Consider the following 26420-nt stretch of genomic DNA (forward strand, 5'->3'; position numbering starts at 1 on the left):
CTGTCTGCAGCTTTGAATATATCACAAAACAATACCTTCCCCTACAGGAGTAGATTGATGGCTTCTAGGACCACCTGCTTGCATTTGTGCTACTACACTTGGAGGCTTTGGAGCAGGATGGGCAGGATACTCCCACAAGGCAGATATGGACAGCAGTTTGCCTGGTGAGTCAATCCTGTTAAAGTATCCAGTTAAGGGACATGGCAAAGAAGTTTAGAGGAGGAATATTTATTTTTTCCCATTGAAAGAGTTCTTCACAGGTCGTATCCCAACACTCCTTGTCAGTAACCTCAGATTCCTGCAGACAGCCTGGACCAAGTTAACTCCAAAAACCTCTGTTAATGTTACAGCCCCAGGCTGTCTGATACACAAGGGGTGGGAGACTCGACGTCTGACATGAGAAGTGTAACAGCTGTCAAACTCAACATCGTTGCAGGGGGCTTTCCAAAACAGTGCTCTGAAGAAAAGGCTAGTTTAAGTTTGTGAACAAAAGAGGTAGAAGTGAAAAAATTGAGGACCTGGGCAACCTGTTCTAGTGTCTGATTTTGTCATTGGTAACACTGCCCATGGCAGGTGAATGGAACTAGATGATCTTTGAGGTCACTTCCAAACTAAGCTGTTCTATGATTCTATTGATTTGATGCACAGGCTTTTGTGTTTGTTTAGTTCTAATTAAATGCCTAATTTCCTTGACTGCAGCCTCTGGTAGCAGAACAGCCACTTATTGTATCTTGTCTTGTCTTTCCTGACTTCATGAACTCTGTTTTTCCCTTCCATTTTGTGTTTTGTTGACCTTACATATATTGCAGGAAGTGGCAAATCACACATACCACCACCATCACTGAAGCCAGAAACCCACCTTCAACCTCTTTTACCAAGATGTAGTGCTGTGCAGACAGATATATCACCTGAGGACTTCCTTTAAGTCGTGTCACCTTCACATTTCTGGCAAAATGTTACACAATACTGTACATACCTTCCTTCTCTCCAGGTTAAAATATACATAGTTTTGCCAGCTTTTAATGGATTCAGAATTACTCAGATCAGCTACCATACGAATGGAGATGTGCACATCACTAGATCTGCACTTTTTGGTTCTACCTGTCCTACACGTTTCACTGGATTGCTGAAGTACTGAACAAATCAGACTAGCTCAGGCAGCAGCCCAATGCTGACAGTCCCAGTAAACATGCCCTTGTTGCTGCAGTGGGCCCGTTCCTCTGCCTGTTACCTGTGATTTCCCTGCATACTGAGCTCTCATCCTCTGCAATTCAGGAACCTCATGTAACTCTCTCTGACTACTTTCCTGCCAACCATTTCCTTTGTGTTAAAGACTGATTCCCATGCAGTGTCTTTTTTTTCTTTTTCTTTTTTTTTTTTTTTTTTTTTTCTGTAGGAATTATTCAGGGCGTCAACGTACTTGAACTGGAATTGAGATGGAGGTAGTTACATGAAATGGTAATAACTGCCAGGAAAATTACAGCGTTGTTCAGAGCTGCTCGATCTGCCAAGCAGCTGCCAGGAATACTACGTGTATGTATCCCCTACTCATCCAGTTTACTGACTTTCACCAAAACAGGGCGTTGTTCTTCCATTCCAAACCTTCAGAAAACATTCCAATGTTGATTGGATGTGTCATTCAAAAGCAATCACATAACGGACAAAGAAACAGAGGAATGTTTTTCTGTTGAAAACGTAGCCTTTTGATGTACGCTTAGGGTGTGCTTCAACATTCTGCTTATCTCTTGGCATATCCCTCTGGTTTGTCAATGCAATCCTATGGGGAGGCTGTGCTATAAACAAGGTTGCTTCTGTTAACATAGATTATTTCACTGAGCTGGCTCACAGTGTGGACTCTCAAGTTTTATCAGTGAGATTCAACACACCACTCCCACAGCAATAGCACAGGGACAGAAGTGCGTGGAATTTATGGGAAGTAACCATCCAAGAACATGAGCAACTGCAAGTTGGAAGAATATCCTTTAAAAAGAGGTCACTTTATACATTTAGGTTGGATGTTGGGGGGAAGTTCTTCCCTAGGAGAGTGGTTAGGCCTGGAACAGGCTGCCCAGGGAGGTTGTGGATGCCCCGTCCTTGGAGGTGTTCAAGACCAGGTTGGACGGGGCCCTGGGCAACCTGATCTAGTAAAGGGGTATGTTTGGTGGCCCTGCCAGGCAGGGGGGTTGGAACTACATGATCCTTGAGGTCCCTTCCAACCTGGGTCATTCTGTGATTTTGTGATTCTGTGATTTATTTATTAGTGATTTTCCTGTTTCTCACCTTCCTGCTGCCATCTCCAGCAGGTTAACCTGCCACAGATGCTGAAGAATGGCCAAATAATACGCTCTGCTATGAATGGTGGATGTGGTGAATTTCATCACGAATGCAGTCCAAACTGCTAAAACAGTTTGTGTCAGGAAAACTGCCTCACCCAAACATTTAAACATTTCCACCCAAACAAAGCAACGCCTGTAGGTCCTGCCTGTCCCTGCTCTTTTCCAAGTCACCTCTGTGGGGGTCACGTTAATTCACCACAGGCCCAACACTGCCATGTCCATCGGGGCTGGAGCAGGATGAGGCCCACAGTCACACGGCAACGTATCGCAGGCACTCACGTTGGGAAGGGCCCACCCTGCTGAGCAAAGCAGGCTCCAGCATTGCACCCCATCCCTCTTCAAACCCAACTTCCGTCTTTTTGCATCATGAAATCCTTCCGGCTGGACCTGCAGCGCTCATATCAAAGACTCGCGGTTCCAGCCGGACGCTTTAGGAGAAGCACGCAATAGAGAACCCGGAAGCGGCCGTGCGGCGGGCGGTTGCTGCCTGCGCCGGGATCTCTTGTCCCGGCCGGGAGCGCACGGAGCTTCCCCGGGGCTCTGAGCGGCCGGTAAGGGGCTGAGGGGGACAGGAGGGGACCGAGCTGTTGAGGGGAGCGCGGGGGTGTTGGGAGGGGTGGGGTGGGGTGAGGAGGCGTGTTGAGCTGTGCCCGGCGTTAATGTAGCTGGGAGCTGAGGGAGTGAGTTCGGCGAGCTGCTCCTCAGGTGACACTTGAATACGAATGTGTCAGCCACCACAGGGGGTGGTTGTATAGATTGAGTTGTGGTTACTCTTTTAACGCTTACTTAAAAGTATATTGGGCAACTTGAGCTCTGCTTTTGCATAGTGAACGCATCACTTACTGCCCATCTCTATGTGTGGAGGATGCAGGTTCACAAATTTAGGCAGCTGGACCATCAACTTGGTGTCTTTTACATCTTTATGCACATCTGTACATACTAAGCATGTCTCTGCTTAGGCTTTGAAGTGTGTTGTGTTCATGTGTCCTAATAGCAGGACTATTACCTGTGTGACGTGGTGTAGGGAGCCTGCTTTGGCAGGTTTTTGGACTCGATGAGCTCTAGAGGTCCCTTCCAACCCCGACAACTCTGTGATTCTGTCGCTTTATTGGTGATTGTGCTGACAAGTCTGTAAATAACATCCTGTCTTGTGTTTGTTCCTAGTCCTTGCCCTGCAGTTTAGAAATCCCCCCAGAATGCTGGAGTCCTATGTAACTCCCATTTTGATGAGTTATGTGAATCGCTACATCAAGAACTTGAAGCCTTCGGATCTGCAGCTGTCGCTCTGGGGAGGAGATGTTGTACTCAGTAAACTTGAGTTGAAGTTGGATGTGCTTGAACAGGTATGCTCTGTGTCTTTGAGTTAAAACATCTTGACCTAATAGTTTGCATGAGTCTGCATAGGTAACTGTTCGCTACTTTACTACTATGCAAATCTTTTTTTCTGCTTTTAGTTATTCTTACATTATTCCATGCCATTTGTTTAGTGATGAGTGGTAATTCTTTGTGTAGACTACAAGTTAGGGGGTGTGAAGAGAAGCTTTTTGTGTGTTTATCCATTCTTTCAGTGATGACTGTTTTACATCTAGCTATACTACTTTTCCAGTCATATTTACTAACTGCATATAGCAACTAGTTCAAAATTTCACCAAGTGGGGCTTCTTTTTCTAATTACGCAAACTAAACACAGATTTATGTTCTCTGTATTGTTTTATAGCTCCGGTTTTTATTGTTCTAGTTACATTTAAGCTAAAGAGTGATTGAGGGATGGGTTTATTCAGCTAGTTTGTGTGGATTAGATCTGAGACTCCACAGCACTTTTCATTAAAAAGAAACTGCTTACTAGTTAAAACAGGTGATATAGGATTTGGAGCCTGTAGTTAATATGAGCAGGAAAAGACTTTGCTGAGAAACTGCTTCCTTCTGTGCTTATCTGTGTTGACAGTTGTAAGTGTGTCAGGTAGACAAAGCTGCTTTGTTTGGTGTAACAAGTCTGACTTAAGGCCCTGTGTTCAGCTGAAGAAGGAGCTGAGAATATTGCAGCAAAGGAAAAAAGATGGTTTAGATAATACGGCCAATGGAAGGGAAATAAAAAAGATAAGGACTGAGTCCTAGCCCTTGCCTCATTTTAGATAAAATTATGGTCAGCTTCTATGGGTGAAAAAGAAAGAATGGAATAAACTGTGCTTAGAGATAGTTAAACTGAGCATTAGGAAAAATTTTCCTTGTTTTTATCAGATGAAGACGTTGGAGTGGACAGGAGATGGTGTGGTCTTAACTGGGGAACCTGTGGAAATAGGAAATAAGTATTTATGGAAAGTATCTTTGATCCATCCCCAGAATAGGATCAAGTCTTTTAAGAGATTCTGTGAAATATTCTGTTTTTCTGTAAAGATTCTGATTTATCTTCCTTCCAGTATTCAGTAGCCTCTATTGTATCAGTGGTAACTGCCTTTTAGTTAGTTCCTTCCTGCAGCTTGCCTATACAGGTAGTGTGAACACTGGACTCCAATTGGTAGGATGTGTTATACCTGTGAATGAGTATTCAAAGCCTTTTTTAGTGTGAATATCGTGGAATCATACAAGAGCTGACTAGAAGAAAGTTCTGGAAGTTTCAGTCCAGCCACCTGCTCTGAGCACTGCTGCTAGCATTATATCAGGTCTTCTTTGTGTAGATGTCTTGAAATCTTCAGTCTTGGTTGTGAAAGCTTCAGGTAAACTGTCTTGGTTCTATAGAATCACGGAATGGTTTAGGTTTGGAGGAATCTTAAAGCCCATCCAGTTAACATCTCCATACCATTGGCACGGCTGCCATGCACTGTCAGGCTGTCCAGGGCCTCATCCAACATTGTCTTGAATACCTCCATGGATGGGACATCCACAGCTTCTCTGGGCAGCCTGTGTAAACTCTTCACCACCCTTTGAATCAAGTATTTCTTCCTAACATCTAATCTAAATATCCTCTTAGTTTAAAACTGTTCCCCTTTGTCTTTTTACTTTCAGACTATGTAAAAAGTTGGTTTCCTTCCTGTTTTTAAGCTCCCTTTGGATACTGAAAGGCTGCAAGGTGTGTTACCTTACAGCCTTCTCTTCTCCAGGAGCTATGCTGCTCCTGCAGGGAGACTTGTCCTCATAACAAATGGTGACTTGGGATAGTATCAAACTGTATGTATTACCTGACACTGCTAGGATACTGCCATCACCTTTTCTATATCATTCCCTTTCAGGTACTTGCTTGTAGGTAATCCCTGGCCTCACCTTTGCCTGCCTGTGTATCAGCAGGGTCTGTAAATATTGTATGTGATCTATTAGTATCTTTGCTATTGTGCGAAGAAATAGGAAGCACCCCTTGCCTTTACTAGTCTTTTTTCTTTAGCATTATTTGGCTATGTGTTTATGTGAAGAATGAAGATCTTAGTTTGGCTCTTACACTCTAGACCTTGCCTGGTCCTGTAGAGATTGTATTTAGGATATCTTCCCCCCTTCCCCCATAGAGATGCTGCTTGGTGCCTGCTTGATAAAACTCTTTTTGAGTGTTTGTGAATATAAATAATAACCTCTGCAGCTGGCTGGAGACTCCCTTTAAAAAGTCAAAGTCTCTAGAAGTTACCAATATATGTTAGTTTATTTGGCAACCTTGAACATTTTTAGAGGATTCCAACTTCTGTGGAACTCTAGGTGATGATTTGGGTATAATACCTGAAGTGCTAGACTTGCACCTTACAAGCGGTTCTGGGAATAAATGTGTTGCTTTCTTCTCTCACTTCTTGCATATCTGCTGATGTTTGCGTTGCAGTGTCGCATTGTGTTCTCTTACAGGCCTGAAACCGAATCCCAAAGAATAGATGAGAATGGGGTGCAAAAGGTTGTCTGTCATCCCAAAGATCACAGAAAGTAATTTATAATTAAACTTTAAATATTATTTCCCTACAGTATCAGAATAGCAGAGCAAGCTGTGAGCTTGATAGCTAACTTGTGTGGGATGTTTCTGTTGACGCTGTGGTGCCAAACAGATAAGATACACAGTGAGCTCTTCTTACAATTTGTATATATTTCTGTAACATCATGGTTTACTATGTTAGCTTTTTAAATACAAACTGTGTGTGTGTGCTTCTTTTAAGATTAAGGCTGAACATGTAATGATGCGTAAAGTGCAAACTGTGTTGCAGTAACAATGTATTTGTTTAAATGCATGTGCAGTAGAAAAATCCAGGAAACCTTACAATGTTATAATGACTGAAACTTCTAATCTTAAAGCATTCAGAAACTGTGAAGAGAAATATAACTATAGAAAGATAATGTACTTAAGAAAATGAGAGCATTTATATAGCCTTGTTATGTTTGTGTTATGTGCTGCTGTGTTTCTTGCGAGCTACATACAACACCGAATGTTAAAGAAAAGGTTTTTCAGTTAATACTATTGTTGAATAACTGTTCTTTCTCGTTACCCCAAAGCTTGGGAGAGTCTTGAATTTTAGGGCATGGGAGATTAAGATCATCTAGTCTGTTGTCTTCTGTGGTGTTGTGGATGCCCCATCCCTGGAGGCATTCAAGGCCAGGCTGCATGTTGCTCTGGGCAGCCTGGTTTGTGGTTGGCGACCCTGCCCATGGTAGGAGGGTTGGAACTGGATGATTTTTAAGGTCCTTTTCAACCCAGGCCATTCCATGTGCCAATTCCATGAGTTTTTTTTTTATTTATTTTTTTAACCCTATGATAACTTTTTAAGAATTTATATAATGCAGATATAAAACCTAAAATGTAAGGCCTAACTTGTCATAATACAAAAATACGTTCAGAATTTCATGTCATACTTAATGAGAGGGGAAATGTGGCACAGGAAAGGACAAATAAAAATGATCTTTGTTACGCTGCATTATAAACAAGTTACTAAATATGGTATGTGTTTGTTTTGTGTTGTCTGCTGAAGTAAGATTTCTCTGCATTGCCCCAAGGAAACTGTATTATCCATATAGTGATATCCATAACTGAACTGTCCTGGACTTGCTTTTTGGTGACTAAATGAAACTATTGGGATTAAAATATAGTTTTATTTTGATGTTGATTGTTTGCCTGAGGCTGATTTTTTTTTGAGAGTCTTTTAGCTAAAATTTTCAGTGTTTGTGAATGAGGTGAAGAAAAACACTTTGTAAAAACAACACATTTCAGTCTGTTTACATGAGAAGGTCTGTGACTGTCCTCTGAGAATGAAGGCTTGAAATTAGATGTGGTTTGGAGCAAACACAGTCGAGGAAGGAGCTGAGAGTCTCTGACATGAGAGACGGCTGGTTTCTTCTCTTCAGAACCTGAAGACCTCTACAAGATGATAGCTGTAGTTTATTTAAAAAAAAAAAAAAAAAAAGAGAAAGCAATTTTTACAGTTTGCTGTGTCTGTTTTCTCCAATGATGTGCTCAGCAGTGAAAATACTTAGTTTACTCTTAGCTCATAGAATCATTCAGGTTGGGAAAGACCTTCAAGATGACCAAGTCTGATGGTCCACCTGACCTCTGGAGTCCCATTGCTACACCACATCCCTCAGTGCCACATCCACACATCTCTTAAATGCCTCCCTGGGGTAAGGACTCCACCACCTACCTCCCTGGTCAGCCGTTTCCAATGCTTGATTACCCTGGCCATGAAGACCTTCTGTCTCATGTCCAATCTAAACCTGTCATGGTGCAACTTGAGAATATTTACTCATGTCCTGTCACTTTTCACCTCAGAAGAGAGACTGATGCCGTTGTTTCAGATTGTACAGAGTGATGAGGTCTCTTCTCATCTCCAGACAGCAGCTCCAGTTCCCTCAGAAGACTCCTCTGTTAGTCCCTTCACCATTAAAATGGTTGAGTGGTTAGTATTTGCAAATGGTGACTGAAAATTCCAATGCATTATCAAATGCTGTTCATTTTGCACTAAAGTTTTGTTATTTTAAATCTGATTTCTGGTCTCCAGCTGCAGGTGGCTGTTCTGTCTGGTGAGTGTTAAGCTTAGGCTTCTCAGAGAACCCCTGAACTTACTATGGAAATTCCAGCACTTTGGATCTGAAGTATGTGAAAGTACCTTGTGTGCTGCCCTGTGATATGTACCTGAGATACAAAGTGTATCTAAACCTCTGCACCTTGTGCTGTCTGTTGACAAGTTGTATGGGACATCTAGCTCTCTAGGGCTGTCCTGCAGGGATGTGCTTGCTGCATGGGCTGGGTAGTACCAGGCACTTGTTAGGGGTTGAGGACTGACTTGGTAGAGCTAAGCATCAATTCTTAAGGCTGTGTGAAGTCTACATTAAGCTTTGGTGAGGAGTCTGGATTTTACCAGTGAAGAGCTTTATAACTTCTCATTTACTGAGTAATTTAGTGTGGGGAGGAAAACACCTTGAATGCTGTGAATCAAAAGAGAATAAATAACTGCTTCTCTAATGAGTGCATCTGTCATTATTTGGGAATTCAGAAGAATAAATAAAAACGTGTTATTAAAAAGGGTATTATAAAATGCAAGCATAAGAGTCCTAATAAAACTAGCAGTTGAAATACCTTTTGTATTTCAAAACATCCAAACTCTTAGAAGTCAAAGTATTAAAATATTTTGGAAGAAATAGCCTTTCTCTGGATTTTTTGATGTTTAATGCTTAATTCCAAATTCCTTTTCTAATGCAGGTCATGCATCATTTTAAGTATTTTCTTTCATCTTTTTCATTTTTATTTGTCTCTGTAATAGTGAGAGATTTTGTGGTACCTTCATGCAAGAGTTGGTTTTTAACCTATTATTATCAAGGATGTGGTAATCCAGATGAGTCTTTCTAAGAGAACAATTGTAATGGACGTGTGCAAGCAATTATTGGGCTGGTTGCTAAGCACAGTAGCACACTGATTATTTGAGGAAGGTGAAGAACCTTTGATCTATGTTTTGTGCTAAAACCTTATTATTTTAAGTTACAAGTGTCCTGTTTTGACATATTTTAGCAGTTAGTTAATTCATCACTGTTTCTTTTGTTCTTAGGAGCTGAAACTACCATTTACTTTTTTAAGTGGGCATATTCATGAGCTTCGGATTCATGTGCCATGGACAAAATTGGGATCAGAACCAGTTGTCATCACTATCAATACAATGGAATGCATCTTGAAACTGAAGGATGGAGCTCAGGTAAGAAATACAACGGATGTCTCCCTAACATTGAGGGACTGGTGAGAATAATAGCATGTATAGGTAACCTTATTTAAAGATGTCTGAAGAATCAGGCACAGCAGATACACAATGGTTCAACATTGTTGTATTTCTGATCTTGTCAACAGAATGTACTCTGGCTTGTTAATGTTAAACTTGTCTTAAGCAGTTTCATGCTTTAACTCCAGGAAAGCTTTGTCTTTCTTTCTTTTCAATCCTTCTTTTCATTTTAATTTCAATATAGAGTCCTTCAGTGGTATTAGAAATCCTGTAAAAGAAACTTAGAGTTTGTGCAAAGCTCTCAGGTGTTCGGTAGGAAGCTCGATGAGCTGTTAATATTTCATGCTATTAATTAGTTATCAGCCAGCAATAACATCACAGTATGCTTTCAATTATGTTTTATACTTCTTGTAAATTTCTTCTACAGTTCCAGGGCTAAAAAGGCTTTTGTTGCTGGAATAGAAATATCTGGGCCTAGGTATACCAGCTAGAAAGTAAATGCTCTTATTCTGTGGTTATACTTAATGTATGTTGCATGTGTGCATGTCCATGTACACATATGTGCACACACCAATGGCTAAATACTAAGTACTTTTCCAATCTGGAGGTAAGATTGTGAGGCCAGATGCTCTTTGAGAAATGTATTTTAGAAGCAGTGAATCACAACTAATTACAGAAGCTGCAGAAGAAGATTTGTACCCCATGACTTTGTGCAACCCAGAACTAATATTTAATATTGGACCATGTAGATAGCTACTGCTGGAATGATCAGATTTCCTGCTTGCATGGTATTTGAAACTTAAGTTTTGTGGTGCATAAAGCAAAAGGTCAAATGTCATGAGTGTAAAGCACTCTCAAAACAAGTATTTGTTACAGATGTTTAAGATTCAGGAGCAGTACGGGATTTCTGAACATTACAGCTGACATTTGGACAACTTATTCAGTACTATGTACGGTCAAGAGAGTAACATATGAATCAGTGCCATGAAAGAATTATCTTTGACTAATAAGTGTAAATGATAACACGCTGTTTTCTGAGGATCTGGTTTAAAAAGTCGACAGTTTGGATTTTATTAAACATTTTTGAATCGTAATTTTCTAAACTAAATTCTTGTTCTAACTTGTAGTGCGTAGCCTATATATGATTTCACCTGAGCAAAAAATACCTTCCCTGACCTCCCTACTGAGTGATGTCTTTCTTCCTTGGAAAGAGCCTACTTCAAAACATGTTTATTTTGGCTATGTGTGGAGATTTGAAGTACACGGTATCATTTGAAATTACTTGGCAGTGGACCCGACAAGTTGTTATGAACAAAGAAAGCTCTCCCTCTGTGTAGTTTTTTTGAGGACTGCTTGTTCCTTGGAAATGCTTCTGTATGCCCCTGCTGTAGTGCTGCTGTGTTACTAGTTATTTTTTTTTTTGCTGTTAACTAATTGCATTATCTCCTTGATTGAGAGGAGAGTTTGAAGTAGGCAGTAATGGCTCATCTTCTGGTTTTATGCTAATATAATATGCTAATATTCTAAGCAGAAATACTTTGTACCTGTATATCACTGAGAGAACTTAACAAAAACCACAGTGTGGAACTAGTGGTGTTTTTAGCACATTGGGAGGTTTGTGCATTGATGATGGTAATTAGTTTTCTTCTCTTTTCCTTGCTTTTCCTCTTTCCTTCTTTGCAGTTAATACTACCACTTCTGTAATTGTTGGAAGTGCTGAATAAGAATGTCTCCTTTGTAAGAAAATAAAACTTGGGTGCATCAGGAACAGAACTTTGCAGTGATTAAGGTGGTGGTCTGTAGGACATGCTATGTATGTAGTCTTGGTTATAAATTAGGTTAGTGCTGTTACCACAGTAATTTAGGGTGTAGCCTTTTGCATTTTATTTTGATATCTGTCTCCTTAGTGCAATTGTGCTTGTTTTATTGCTTTTGAATGTAGACTTCTGCAGTGCTGAGGTTGAAGTGTGACCCCTTGTGTTATCAAATCTATGAGATGTTTATAAGTATGGTGGAAATGTGTTCTTATGCACTTACACGTGTTTTTGAACTTGCTTTTGGACTTTTATTTGTTCAGTTATGGTAAATTACTCTGGTATTGTTCTTCATGAACATTAAGTGTACTTTCATGGAATAGCTGAGTTTCCAGTATTACACAGGCCTGAAATCCCATTGTTCAGAGACAGATTCCCACCGCAGAGCTTCAGTCACCTTTTTTGTCTTGCTGGACCTTAATAACATTTTTTCTTTCCTATCCAATTGTGTTATTTTTTCTTTTTTTCTCCTTATTTAGAAGCTATATGAAATTATCTGCTCACTCTTCTTCCTTCTCTCCTGTCACGATATCTCCTCGCTCAAACAGGAGGCCTTAAGTTCTGTGCTAATTAGGAAGGACAAGTCTGCATCTGTATCCTTCACCTTACTGGCATCATAGCTAACTACAGTACTAATCTAGCTGTTCAACCTTGTATACTGTGCTTTTTAGTCTTGGAAATGACGCAAGTGGAGAGAGTCAAGGAGAAATGCATTGTCTGTATTAGTGCTTCAGGTTTGGGTCCTTGTCTTTAGTTAGGACACAGCAGGAGAAACTAGAGTGCTTGATGAAAGCTGTCTCTGTAACAAGGTCTAGTGTTGAATTCAGTAATCCTTGCAATGCCTTCCAACTCAGGATCTTCTATGATTCTGTAACAAATTTCTCAGTCAGGGAGGACTGTTAAATACAAACGGTTCCAGAAGCACAAAAAAAACCAGGAATGTTTTGGATCAGCAAGGATCCAAAAAAAGGAACCACTATTCCTTTTTTTGAGGTATTACAAAGAAGGTTTTGAAGGAATATTGTAACTTTGTAAACAGTGGAGACCAGTTCGTAAGTGTGCTTGTCAGAATAGCAGGCATGATTTTCAGATTTATCTGGAAATCAGTAGAGACTGTCATCAAAGAATGCTGAAAGCAGAAATTAATCTTGACTAGGAAATGATCAAGATGGTAGATATGGTGTGCAGAAAGGTTAAGAAAGACTCTGAAAGTGAAGACAGAAGGCTTGTATTTGGTGACGAGGGTACAGTTATATAATATGTTTGCCTAGGTGGTGTAGCTTTTTTCATGTCCTTTGTGGTTTGTTATTTATTTTTTTCCCTTTCTCTTCTCAGTCGTAGTAACAGTTGAATGTGGCTGTATGGATGGTGTACTTTTTCTGTTAGAGCATATGCATGTGCAGTTCAGGGATGGCAAAAGTATGTTAAGACCTGAAATTGGAAGACTAACTCACAGTCTTTAGTAGTTTACCTTTCTGCTGAAGCTCTCTGTTTCTGAAATATTTTCATTTAGGACTTGATTGTTTTCATAGTGATGACTTCTTCATAGGGTAATTAAGGTTGGAAAAGACCACTAAGATCATCTAGTCCAATGATCAACCCATTGCTGCCATGCCCACTCAGCCATACCCTCAGTGCCATATCTACTCTTTCCTTGAACACCTTCAGGGACAGTGACTTGGCCACCTCCCTGGGCAGCCCGTTCCAATGCCTCACCAGTCTCATGGAGAGGAAATCTTTCTTAATAACTGACATTTTTAGATGAGCAAGACTGATAGTGACTTTTTATGTTGTATACCAAGTATAAGATGAAGAGTATATGGAGAACTGCCCCACAGGAAGCAAACTGTCATGTAGTGTTATCTGAGGCATAATCTCAAGGTTAATAACAGGTATGAAATTCTGAGCTAATTGATACTGCAAGATCCATTTTTTGAAACTGAAATGATTGGATAAGGAAACAGCGTGCTGGCAATTCACAATCTCAAAATTTTAAGTTAGATCAGCAGATGATTAAGTATGTTCATGTGATATTCATACATGTTCAGTATCAGCGTTGATGGAAAATAATTCTTTCATTTGCTGGCAATTGAAACATCAGGAACTTCTTGCACATAGGCAAGTATGAAAATAAAAGATAACCTGTAAAACTTTTCTTGGAACAAGAGTGTCTTTGGAGGTTTTGTTGTAGAAGCTGCAAGCCAAACTGGGCATATGTCTTGGCAGAAGCGTTTAACCATCTTTCAGTTGTGGGAACCTGTGCTTTTATGGTACTGTGTTGATTGCAGTTAAGTCACAAGAAACTGTATTTTTTCTCCCCATTTCTGTCTCTACTTCTGGCTTTTATTTTTGCTTCCGAACCATTCTCTAAAATTGGACATAGCATTTGACTAACTTTGGCAGTAGCATGTCATGTTTTATGTAAAATAAAATAGTATGCAGGAATAGCCAGTAAAAGCATTTGATGCCAAGTACACGCATCTCTCATTGGTCACAAATATGAAAATTTATAAGCCTATGTCAAATGCTGGTGTTAATAACAGTATTATGTAGGTTGCTCTAAAAGCAAGGCCTCTTATTTCCATGGGAACTGTAGCAGGTATAAAGAACACAATAATACTGTTTGATAGTGCAGTTCTCAGCTACAAAATGCTGTTTTTCAGCAGTCTCTACCATTAGCTCTGCATCTTCACCAGTGATTAACAAGAGCCTGTGCATCATCAACATACTCCTCTGATGTCATGGGCCAACATAATAAAATTGGAAGAATTATTTGCAGAGCAGCCCTTGTATATTTTTTTTCTTACCTTTTCTGCGTGTAACCTTGCTTTGCTTTTCTCATCTGTAGTTCCATGTACTACTCTGTTGCACTGCATTTGTATGAGTGAGGTTTTTTTGTGTGCCGTTGTGTATATATGTGTGTGTATATTAAAGACAGTCTCTCATCTGACTGTTTTATTTTTTTCCTTTGAAATAGCTGTGCTGCCAGGGAATTGAAGAAACTGCATGTAGTAAGCCAGAATCTTAGTATGGTCATGGGTATTGCAGTAGGCTGTTCATCAGAGCTGATGCAAGGGTGATTATTGTATCTCGCTTATTAGAAGTCTATGGATCTTCGTGTTGTGGTAGAACAAGTGGGAGCTCAGGAAAATTACTTCCAATAAATTCACAGGTTAATGCTGTCTGTTTCTAAAAGTGAAAATAAAAACCATTGTCAGATGGGAACTATTAATTCCGCCCAGTAACAATAGTGATTAGCATATGCTGATATATTTCAGGTGATATTAGTTGTGTTAAATATGCCAGGGACAGAAAATTATAAGCACAAAGGGAAGTGTCTATGTATATACATACCCACACTTAAGAAAATGAGTAGTTGCACAACTTAAGATTTGCTTGTGATTGTTTGGAATCAAATAACATGTTTCTGAGCTTAATAAGTCCCTGTGATTCTGCCTGACATGGAAGTGCAAGTATAGTACATTAAAACTGATAGGGAGATTTTTTGCTTTAACAGGTAATGATTTTGGAAACATGTAAGTATTCTGACTGCCTACACTTAGAACCAGGGTATAGAAGCTGTGTCTGTATTTTCATGTAATGGGAGACTATATACTGAGAAAGCGAAGGTGATAATGAGAATTATCATCTATTTGAGAAACTGCTTTCTAGGATTGACCCAGGCAGGTAGCTGCTCCAGTTGGCATATGTTAGCCAGCAGACACTGCAATTGCTCCCTGTCATGGTCTGTGTTCTGCCCTGTTCTGAGAGCTCTGAGAATGGAAGCTGGCTGATATGTGACTGATGCAGCTGAATTGCAAGTTGGAGGCCAAGTTGCATTCATCGTTACTTAGCTCAGCTTTCAAACTTATCCCCAACTGCTTTCAGAACAAGGTTGTTGCAGGATAAGCCTACTGTTGATGGCAATTTATGAGCTAGCAGAAGCTATCTGGTTTCTTCATTGCTGTGGTTAATTTGGGGGACTGGTAATTATTGACGTCACAGTGTAAGTTATTGAATATTGACGTGGACTCCATTTGCACAAGAAGATGAGCAATTGTGCCATTACTGTGGAATCGCATTTCAGAGCAGACTTTCGTTATTCCAAGTGTTAGAAAAAGAACAGAGTATTGATCTGATATGCTTGGCTCCTGAAAGTTTTTCTAAATATTTATATTAATTCTGCAAGAATAAGTAAGTAACAGAGTTGAAACTTTGGTACCAGAGCCTCACTGATTTGTATTCCAGAAAATAGGTTTACTAAGGCAAATGCTAATACTAATATGTGTTTGTAAAGTATTGAGAAACTGTTCTGCTGTGTAGATATAGAAATACAAAATAGAGAGATCGAGTAATCCTCCTGCCTTTACTTATCTTAGTTAGCTTTTTTCAGTGACCTACAACAGCAAGGGAATGTAATGCCAATAGTCAGTGTCTGTGTCGCAAGGTAGAGGGTGAAGGAATTTATTTATCATGTTTGGCATAATTCCTGGAAGACCAGGGCTGGACTCCACTTTCCCTGGCATAGATCTGGAATACTTCAGGTGATTTACTTTGCAGTATTTCCAGATTTGTCCCCATCCAGCTGACATCAAAATTAGAACCCTACAATCCAGCTTTGTTCCATGTAGTTGAGTGAAGAGTTTGGATTGGTGTATGGTTTAACAGGGAATGAGGTGAGGTAATGTGTTTAAAAATATTTCCTTAGAGAGGAAGTAGTCTTTCCTCATTGGTTGATAGATTAAAGCGTTGTTAAATTTGTTGGAATGTATTTTAGCTCCTCATTATAGCAAACCTATTTCAGAATAGGCATGATTACAGATTTTGTAGTGGAAAAAACCTGTAAGTTACCCACCTTTGGTGTAAAGGCTTCTTAAAATTCTGAAAGACAAAAAATGCTCTTAATTCTGTGAAGTACAGCGTACACTGAAATTACAGCTTGTTCCCTTTGGAAAGAGTGGTGTTTTCTCAGGAAGGGTGCAACTCAATTATATTCTATTAAATACAGTTATTGAACTTAAGCAGAAAAAGTTCACTTTATTCATTTATGACTTGTGAATTACTTTAGAATACCTGCACTTAGGCGGTGGTTTTTGCCAAATAATTTTGATGCACAAATGACACATTGTGTTTTATTTTGAGCACTTATGGTCAGTGATGAACTTGGTACCAGTGAACAGCTGTTTTTGCCAGTAGAGCATGGAAATGTTCCATTGTAGTTGTGCACCTTTTCTTGTATATGAAAATCCCACTTTCTACATTCTGCAGAACCTCAGGGAAGGTGTATTACACAGCCAGCGATAACTAAGTTATCACAGTCATCTTAATTTGAATGCATCTGTTAAACAAATACATTTTCCCTCAGGAGATCCGAGAACAAACTTGAACGCTCCTTTGCTCAGGCACTGATCTGCTGATGACTAATTGATATCTAACAGGCTGTCTGTCTAGAGGTCTGGAGAGCCCTTGTAGTACTTGAAATTGCTGTCCTTCATTAGTATACTTGCTAATACATTGTCTCTTATTGGAGGCTGAGTAACACAAAATTACCATTTTTTTATTGCAGATGCATGAATCATTGTTTTGGAAAAAAATTATTGATTGGAGCTGTTTGGTTTGCAAATATTTTCAATTAAAGCTGAACATTCATTTTGTTTTTTTGGTTTTGTTACATAGCCAGGCTCCTGGCGTGTGTTATTTATTTATTTATTGTTAGCCTGTCAGCGTTACTCAGTGCTTTAGGTTAGAGTAGGATTCCCTGAAATATGCTAACAGCTGCTGCAGTAGTGGTCATATGTAATTACTTAGCATTAGGCCCAAAGCTTGTTAGTGTTGATATTTTAAAATTGTGGGGATAATTATGAATTACTTTTCAAAGAAGCTCTGTAATTTTCTACTCAGTTCTGTGGGCAGAGCAGTCTTGTGATCAGTGCAGTGCAATCAGTGCTGCTCTGTGGTTCACCGGGGGAAGATGCAGTTGTCAGGTGCTTTGGATGGTCAGGTGCTGTTTTTTTTTTTTCCTTATTTTTTAAAAATCATTCCTTCTGGCAGAAGAATGTCATGTTTTATGGCCTCTGGGGCACTTGGTGCATGTGAATGTCACCCAGACTGCACTGTGGGACTGTTGCTTTCTGGAAACCTCTGCCTTCCTGTGTAGCTTTTTGCCCCAGAGTTTCTTCCCAAGCAGGATCTGGTGGAGACCTGTGAAGGAGGGGTAGGCAAGAGTGTGCTGCTGATCCCAAATGGTTCATTCGGCCTGTTCCTGGCTATCCTCTCTTCCATGTGCTCCTCAGATGCGGATAGTGGCAGGGTTGTGGGGTAAGTGCATTGTTCTGGCAGTGGGAAGTGGCCGTCTTTCCTGGAAGCTCATCAGGATGCTTTTCCCAGCATTCATTTAAATATGGGCTCATTATACTATGGGAGAGAGGCTACAAGCCTGTGAGATAAATTGGTCCTGGGGAGCAGGCTGCACTGCAGTCATCTGGTGCACAGCTGAGGTTTATAGCAGAGGAGGCCAAAAGGAACAGGCAAGCTGAATTGTCCTGCCACGCTGCATGTGGCCTGTGGGCTATAGGTTGTTCATTCTTGATATTTGCTTACAATCATAATGAACATTAAGATTTTGCAGTAAAACTTCAGAAAAAATACTTAACAGCATGAGAAAAATCTGTTTAAGCCGCAATGAACTCTATAATTCCTTTAACCAGCCTGCCATAAGAAGGGAGCATCTGGTGGACAGAATAGATCAGAGTCCCAAGTGCATGTGCTGGTGGTTTCATTGTCATCAACAGACATTACAATTTCGTTGATTTATTTTGTGCAGTGAATAAAACTTCATTTCCTGCTCTGTTAAGGATGTTTTACTTTGCTTAACTTGTTCAAAAATGAACTATGGTTGTATCTATATAAAAGTTGAAAGAAATTGGGTTGCGTGGTGTTAACAACAGACATCTCTCTCTCTCTCTCTCTTTTATCTACTTAAGAGTACAACAATTATTTTCACCTGAAATACTCCAGTTTTTGGTAGTGTTAGATCTTCTGCAGTGAAGTTTCCTGCCTCATGACATCTATTTAAAGGTCATGGTACTCTTATCTTTTCTTCCTTTATTACATATCTAAGAGAATTCTACTCATAAATGTGGCTTATAAAAATGTAGTTTGTTATCATATACTGATTGCTTTATTGAGGACAGAAGTACTTAAACAATAGAAGTGTACTGTGCATGTGGCTGTTGGAAAAGTTGAGATTGCCTTCTACCGGTGAACGTATAATACACGTTAACTTAAAAAAGAAGTCCATACTATATACAGCTCCTTGGGCACTTTTCTTCTGTATTTTCCTTCTGGCATTGGGCAAAATAATGCTTACTTTGTTGTGAAATTCCTCTTTGGTTATTGTTAAAATTATTTTATTTTTTCTTGAACAAAATGAAACAAGACGCTGATTTTTGGAAGAAGACAGAGCTCTATTTCCCTGCCTGTTAAAATACAGTTATTTGGGACTACTCAGTATTGAGCTATATCTAATCTACTTCTCTGTTGTGTGTGGATTGTAGAGTATATGCCCGATTTTCCATTCTGGAGAACCATTCTCCCTTTCTGGCTGTTTGCTTGGAAGTGTTACTATCCTGTTTTGTGGTTTTGTTTTTTGACAGACATGCCCAGTAATGTTCAGGAGTTCTGTGACTTCAGGACACCACAATGAGGATGTTCTTTAGGAACAGGGAATCATTCATGTACTGTACACAGCCAGAGTCAGCATCTCATCAACTCCACTTCAGTTTAGGTGGATGGCTTCTTTTTTTTTGTGTTTGTGGAAGTGTGTGTGTGGGGGGAAGATATACAAAATAAGTTGTGTTGCTTTTGAGAATGTTGGAATACTTCATTTTAAATGGAAATACCAAATTGCAATATTTCATATGTTTGAAGTAAACTTTTTCAGTACTTCCAATTAAATCATTTTTTTCCACTAGTTTTTCTTGTGGTCTACTACTGTAAGGAAATATCAAGATAATGGGACTGCAGGAACCTGCCTGAAATTAGTTTGTGCATGGGTGAAAGGAACAGAGTAGATACACCCTTGTTCACTGATAATATTCTCCAAGCCCTTCATGAGCCTTGTTGCCCTTCTTTGGACCTGCTCCCTGCACCTCAGTGTCCTCTCTGTACTGAGGCCCCCAAAACTGAACACAATACACAAGGTGAGGCCTCACGAATGTCGAGTGCAGGAACAGGATTACTTCTCTAGTCTTCTCACCACACCATTCCTGATACAAGCCAGGATGCCATTGGCCTTCTTGGCCACCTGGGCACACTGCTGGCTCATATTCAGCTGACTGTCCATCAGCACACCAAGGTCCCTTTCCATCAGGCAGCTTTCCAGCTACTCCTCCCCAAGCCTGTGGGGTTGCCTGGGTTGCTGTGACCAAAATGCAGGACCTGACACTTGTCCCTGTTGAAACTTGTACAGTTAGCCTTGGCTTATTGATCCAGTCTATCCAGGTCCCTCTGTTGTGCCTTTCTCTCTTCATCAAGTTCGTTAATAAGGACATTAAATAGAAGTGGCCCCAGTACTTAGTCCTGGGGGACATCGCTTATGACTTGCTGCCAACTGGATTTAACTCCATTGACTACAACTCTTTGCGCCCAGCCATCCAGCCACTATTTCACCCAGCAGAGTGTTTGCCCATCCAAACCGTGGGCAGCCAGCTTCTCCACATGAATGTTGTGGGGGACAGTGTCAAATGCTGAATTTGAGGTAGGCCACGTTGATAGCCTTACCTTCATCTACTAAGCGGGTCACCTTATCATAGAATGAAATCAGGTTTGTCAAATGGGTTCTACTGTTCATAGATCCATGATGACTGGGTCAGATCCCCTGGTTGACCTTTAACTGGTCCATGATGGCTCCTGACATTATCTGTTCCATAACATTCCCTGGCACTGTGGTGAGACTGATAGGTCTGTAGTTACCAGGATTATCTTTCTGGCCCTTGTTGAGGATGGGCATCACATTTGCTGGATTTCAGTTCACCGGAATATCCCCACTTAGCCAGGACTTCATAAAAATGATGGAGACTGGCGTGGCAACCACATCTGCTAACTCCCTCGGCATTCTAGGGTGTAATCCATCTGGCCCCAAGAACTTATAAGGATCCAGCTTTCAGAACAGGCCCAAAACCATCTCACTGTGGATTATGCAAGGCCTATTCTGTCCCCCCTCCCTATCTACCAGCGCAAGGAGCTGTTCCCGGGAAGTAACGAGTCTTGCAATTAAAGACCGAGGCATTAAGTACCTCAGCCTTATCCTGATTCTTGGTCACCAAGCTGCCCTTGGTGTCCAGCAAGGGATGGAGATTCCCCCTAGCTCTCCTTTTGTATTACATGCTGTTGATGTATTTATAGAAATATTTATTGTTTTCCTTTACCTTAGTAGCCAAGTTCATCTGGGCTTTGGCTTTTCTAAATTTCTTGCTGCAAAGTAGTGCCGTGGCCATGTGCCCTGTGTGTCTTGTTGCTACTACATGTACTGTTTTTTAATTGAGTTCATTAGGAACTAATAGCTTGGTTGTAAAGAGGCTAATTTTGCAACTTTAAAGTTTCCAACGTAGCAGTGGCACAAAGTATATGTGTAGTGCGTAGGTTCATGATTCTCTGGAGTGTGTGGTTTGCTGCAGCTGGTTTCACTGTACTCTTATTAAATAAAACATTTTACTGAGTATCTCCTAATGAGCTGCTTTTATACAGTCATGGTGGCATTTTCTAAAATACTTACAATAACCCAGGTAAATCTTCCCTTTCTGTGGTCTGTCCCCAGCTGCTTGAAGGGTGGAACTGTGGCAAGGTGATTCAGAACTTCAGGTACTTTCTAGATAACATAATTCTTTTTTCCCAAAGGGGAAAAAATTCCAACTTTCCTGGGTATATGGAGTTAATAAGCATAACTTTAATGCTTATCTGAGATGATTGAACTCCATATTGTTGACTTTTAACTTTATTGTCTTATGTAGTCCTGTCCTTATGTGGTATATCAAGTACAGCTGGATGTATTTGAACATTTAGCTTCTATACACTGTAGACAGCTTTAAAGGTAGCCATCTAAACAGCTGCACGTTAGTAAGAGAGAAACCTGTTTCTATGACTTTTTAAAGATATTGCAGTATTTAATTTATACCTAGTAATATTTGTGTATGTAAACTGAATATACAAGATCATAATTATTAATGGATGTACTTTTAGAGACAAAAAATAAAGTTTACTATTATGTGAACAGGAGGATTTTTTGCTTTTCTCCCATTTAGAAATTTACTGCTTTGTGTGTAGTTTGGTTTCCTCAGTTGTAGTTGAAGTATTGCTGTGGGCTGGCTATGGAATTATTATTTTTCTTGTGCCAGTTGGTTTTTATACTGTTCAGAGAACTATTTGTAGCTTGACTATAATTGTCACTGCTCTACTTTAACAGTAATAGTCAATAAGCTCAGTAGTAGTATTCAATATAGTTTGATTTGCCTATTGCTGTAGTTGGTGGGTGTTCTGTGTCCTTATCTGATCACTTGATCCCATTTTTATTGCACTTTCTCCCTCTGTTCCTTTAAAGTGAGGGGAATGAGGGAGCAGTGTGGTGGAGTCTAGCTGTCCATCAGTGTAAAACCACCATAATATATCAAGCAGAGTTCTTTCCATTGATTTGAATGCAGCTGTATTGAAACAAATGCACAGTGGTATCTAGAGTGGTGTGTTTCAGATTAGTGTCTGAAGAACCTCAAACTACCCTCCATCCCTACAAATACATACCATGTAAAGTGATAAATGTGTGCCCTTGTAGCCAAAAAAGCCAATGGCATACTGGGGTGTATTAAAAAGAGCGTGTCCAGCAGGTTGAAGGAGGTGATCCTCCCCCTCTACTCTGCCCTGGTGAGGCCTCATCTGGAATATTGTGTCCAGCTCTGGGCTCCCCAGTACAAAAAAGACAGGGATCTCTTGAAAAGAGTCCAGCAGAGGGCCACTAAGATGGTGAAGGGCCTGGAGCATCTCCCCTATGAGGAGAGACTTAGGGTACTGGGTCTGTTTAGCCTTGGGAAAAGAAGGCTGAGAGGGGACTTGATCCAGGTTTATAAATACCTGAGGTGTGGGAGCCATAGTGGTGAGGCTGGTCTCTTTTCAGTAGTGCGTGGGGATAGGACTAGGGGTAATGGGATGAATGTACAGCATAGGAAGTTCCGCACGAATGTGTGGAAGAACTTCTTTACAGTGAGGGTGACAGAGCACTGGAACAGGCTGCCCAGGGAGGTGGTGGAGTCTCCTTCTCTGGAGATATTCAAGACCCGCCTGGACGCCTACCTGTGTGACGTGGTGTAGGGAGCCTGCTTTGGCAGGGGGGTTGGACTCGATGATCTCTAGAGGTCCCTTCCAACCCCTACAATTCTGTGAATCTGTGAAATGTTAGTGAACGAATTGACTGCTTTATGGTGTTGCCTGTGATTTGTTTGTCAAATTTCTAAGATTTTTTTTTTTTTAATTAATAGATCATAACCTGATAAATCGGGCATTTAAGAGGATGGTTATTTTTCTCAGGTTTCTTTTGAATCTTCTTTTCCTCCATCCAATTGTCCAGTTCTTAATCTCTCGCTTATGCATATGTCTGCGATACGCAGTTGAACAACTAACAGTAACAGCCCTGTATCACTGCCACAGCTCCTTTCAGAACGTTTTTATCTTTGCTCCCTTGGGCACTCAGCTTCTTTTCTTGCTGACACTCACATTCCTCTTTCATTTCAGCTATGAGTACACATTGTATTTCAAGCTAACCAATGTGATAAACGTTTATGTGTTGTGATGCTATAATCAGAGAGGTCTTTTGTGAAACTTTGCAACAGTTATAATACACTGTTGACAGATATGCTTCCTTTGACATGGAGCATTCTGGTGATTTTGTATGACTATTGCTGACTATTATAGAAGATAAATTACAGTTTGTTTAGATCTAAGGTAAGATTTCTAAAGCTTTCTTATTTAAAAAGAAGCATGTTATAAATAGCAATAAATTCCTTGAAATGGTACTCACATCATAGACTAACAATTGCAAAAGAAATAACTGATTATAAGAACTCCCTAATGTACATTTTGAATAAGGAGCACCTATGTGTACTCTTTTACATTTGTTAACCATGAAGTTTGTGCAACAATTCACTTAGCTTTGTAGTTTAGCTCATTAGTTTTGTTAAATGTTGCATTTTAGGTAAGATGTAATAGATAAAATTACACTTGGTGAAAATCTGTTCTTTCCTGTAATGGTATGGTGAAGTTAACTTAAAAACACAGGGTAAAAATAGAATACAGAATTTTAAATGTCATTGTTAGAAATCTCACAGTGCTGTTAATTTGTAGTTGAAAGTTTAAATGCAAATACTTGAACTGAAGTAATACTCTTTCAATGTAAATTTTGCTTTGAGAAGACTAGGTAAGAGGAGATAACTGAAGCCCACCATTTGGCTTCTGTGTGTAGAATGTGTATAACTGGAAGGTTAGAAAACTACTTAGAAAAGTAGTTTAGAAACTACTTAAAATAGGACAAATAGCATTTTTGCTAGGCATGTAGTACTCTAAAATTTACTGTGCAATTATGTTAACCCTACAGATTTGTGTTAAAGCTGTTGTAATATAATTACTATATATGTAACTAATATTACTATGTAGCATTATTACATCTATGTGTAGGGAATGCATAAATAGTATAGCGTATGAAAATAGTGGGGATAAGTTAGGAAATAAGGTTTTAACAAAGCACTAAAAATCTATTAGCATTCTCTTTGTGAAGATTGTGCTTAATTCTTACTGTGTTTAAAAATACTTTCTCTTTTGGTTTAAAAGGTACTGGTTCACTTCTGTAAAGTGTGCTGTACTCTGAGACCTTATTTTAGTGATCACTCCCACACTTCTTAATTTGCAGAAGGCAGTAAAAACTGTAAAGGAATTCACTTTATGCCTATAGCTGTGAAATTTCACTCCTACTTGAACCTACCTCATTCCTACTATTACACTGGCAGAAAGTTCTCCAAAGTGCTGTTTCCAGCTGAGGAAATTCCCCTGGTGCAAGTCCTCTGGGGAATGGCCACAAGCTCAAATTTGGTTGGGTCCATCTCAGGCAGTATCTTGGGAATAAAGGACTGTTAAGATGAAATCTAAGATGCCAGTGTATTTGAGTTGTGTTAGTTTTAAGTCTGGTATCTTATGGAAACAAGAAGTTGTTGATTGTGTTGTCAGCCATTCATTGTTATATTTTTCATCTTCCAATTCTGAGCTTATTGACTAATTTCAAACACTTTTATTGTGGAAGTAGAATTCAAAGGATACATGAATTTGTTAAAATCAGCATCAGCTGGGGAGGCTGTAGTAGGTATAGTCTTCACTCACGGCCATATATTTGTCCCCGCTCTGTTCTTCCCACCATCAAAGCTGCTGAAAGTCAACTGCTGCCCAAATGATTCTCAGCAATGAGAAGAGCTCTTATGGAGAACAAATTCTCCATGTAAAGCTTTGTGCCTGCCTCTATCACATGGCAGAGGTTTATCATGTTGTTAAAAGCTTGAGAACTGGAGATTACTCAGTTGGCTGCATTATTGCTGGGGCCTGCTCCTAGATATCCTGCTCGAACTGTTTGGCATTAAGAGAAAACTTGGTCTGGACAGTATTATACTGTCCTCTGAGGGAAGTGGGTGGCAAGGTTATATTGTAATAAAAATTATTACTACATCCTTGGCAGGTGCTTGGTGGAGGGGAATTCTTGCACCATGGTTCTGGCTTTCTGTCTAATAAACTGAAATAGGAAGTGTGTTAGGGAAAAGTTCCCGCTCAAGAAAGTGTGAAATGAAGCTGTTACTGCAATCCTCTAGTGCAGTACTGGGGGGAGAGGAAAGGGGGATGAGCACCCTTAATGGACTTCCACCATGAAGGCAAGTGACATCTTGACTGAGAGTCTGGGGCCAGTTTAAATAGGGTTGGGGAGTGGTGCTAGCCCTCCAGCAGGTGAAACAGATTACAATAGGAAGAGTAAGCTGAATGGGCCAAGATCGTGTTCATGATTTCCAGATGTTGTTTAATAAATCAGCAGTGTGATCAAACCATGCTCTCAATGGTTTTCCTATCTTCCTGCAGTGTTCAGAAGAACATATTTGATGACTGCTATAGAAATACAGTGCTCAGCTATTCTTAACTCGTGTTTCAGTGGACTTGTAGCACGGCTACACAAGACTTGTTTCCAAGTAGAAGTTGGAAAACACAACACAAATAATGTAGGTCACTTCTGGTCTCTTCTCACATTTGCAATCATGAACGTGTTTCCCATCAGTCCTTCTGGTCATTCAGAATGGCCAGAGTTGTGTCCAATCTTTCTTCTTGGTCCAAGATGTGGAGAATACGAGTGGGTCAGGCGGCTGACTTTACACTGTATCCAACCTACACCAAGTGTGCTATGCATCCATAGGTTTTGCTGAAAGAGCTCACCTAATGACTGTTTCTCTGGTCGTTCTCTTGTCAGGTTGTCCCAGTTGCAGGGTTATTGAGTTACAGAGCTCTGTGTAATGTGAGCTTTATGGAACAAAAATTTTAGAACTGCCTTTTTCTTTCTTCTCATACATCCTACTGTAGTAATGCCAAATCCTGACTGTAGCTGCCAATTACCACTACTGTAATATTTCTACTGTTTGTTTTCTTCTTTGTAACTTCTTTATAGTCAAGGATCAGGATTACACTGTTATAGGTATTAAATAAATGCAGAATAATCTCACAGAATTAAGATGTCCCTCACCTCTGCTCTGCAGACCAAAGCATTGGGCAAACTTCCTGTAATATGAGGAAGAGTGAAAGCTTTAAAAAGCCTATCCTAGGAGAAATGGCAGAATAGCCATTTTGAGATGTTTATTTCTATTAAGAAGCACTTACATCATGGTAGGTGGCCTAATATATTTTTAAAGCAAAATAAATACTTTACTAGATGATCCGTTAACAGCTTATAATATAACATTCTTCTATAAACAGAAGGAAGATATTTGTACAACTTTCTTCCCTCAAAAAGGCTTGCAAAGTCATTTTATTAGTATTCTGTCTTGGGT

General features: G+C 39.9%; 1 protein-coding gene across 6 annotated transcripts in view; it reads left to right on the forward strand.

Moving 5' to 3' along the window:
• The first annotated feature begins 2759 nt into the window (after nucleotides 1-2759).
• Nucleotides 2760-26420, forward strand: part of VPS13B (vacuolar protein sorting 13 homolog B) — a 391004-nt gene continuing 367343 nt past the window's right edge. For all 6 annotated transcript variants that reach the window (XM_015856029.2, XM_015856025.2, XM_015856028.2 and 3 more), the window contains exons 1-3: nucleotides 2760-2887; nucleotides 3501-3679; nucleotides 9332-9475. In XM_015856029.2, coding sequence (XP_015711515.1) covers nucleotides 3533-3679; nucleotides 9332-9475 — 291 coding nt within the window. In that variant the 5' untranslated portion in view covers nucleotides 2760-2887; nucleotides 3501-3532. The remainder of the gene's footprint in view (nucleotides 2888-3500; nucleotides 3680-9331; nucleotides 9476-26420) is intronic.

This window comes from Coturnix japonica, chromosome 2 (assembly GCF_001577835.2).
Source record: "Coturnix japonica isolate 7356 chromosome 2, Coturnix japonica 2.1, whole genome shotgun sequence".
Taxonomy (NCBI): Eukaryota; Metazoa; Chordata; class Aves; order Galliformes; family Phasianidae; genus Coturnix; species Coturnix japonica.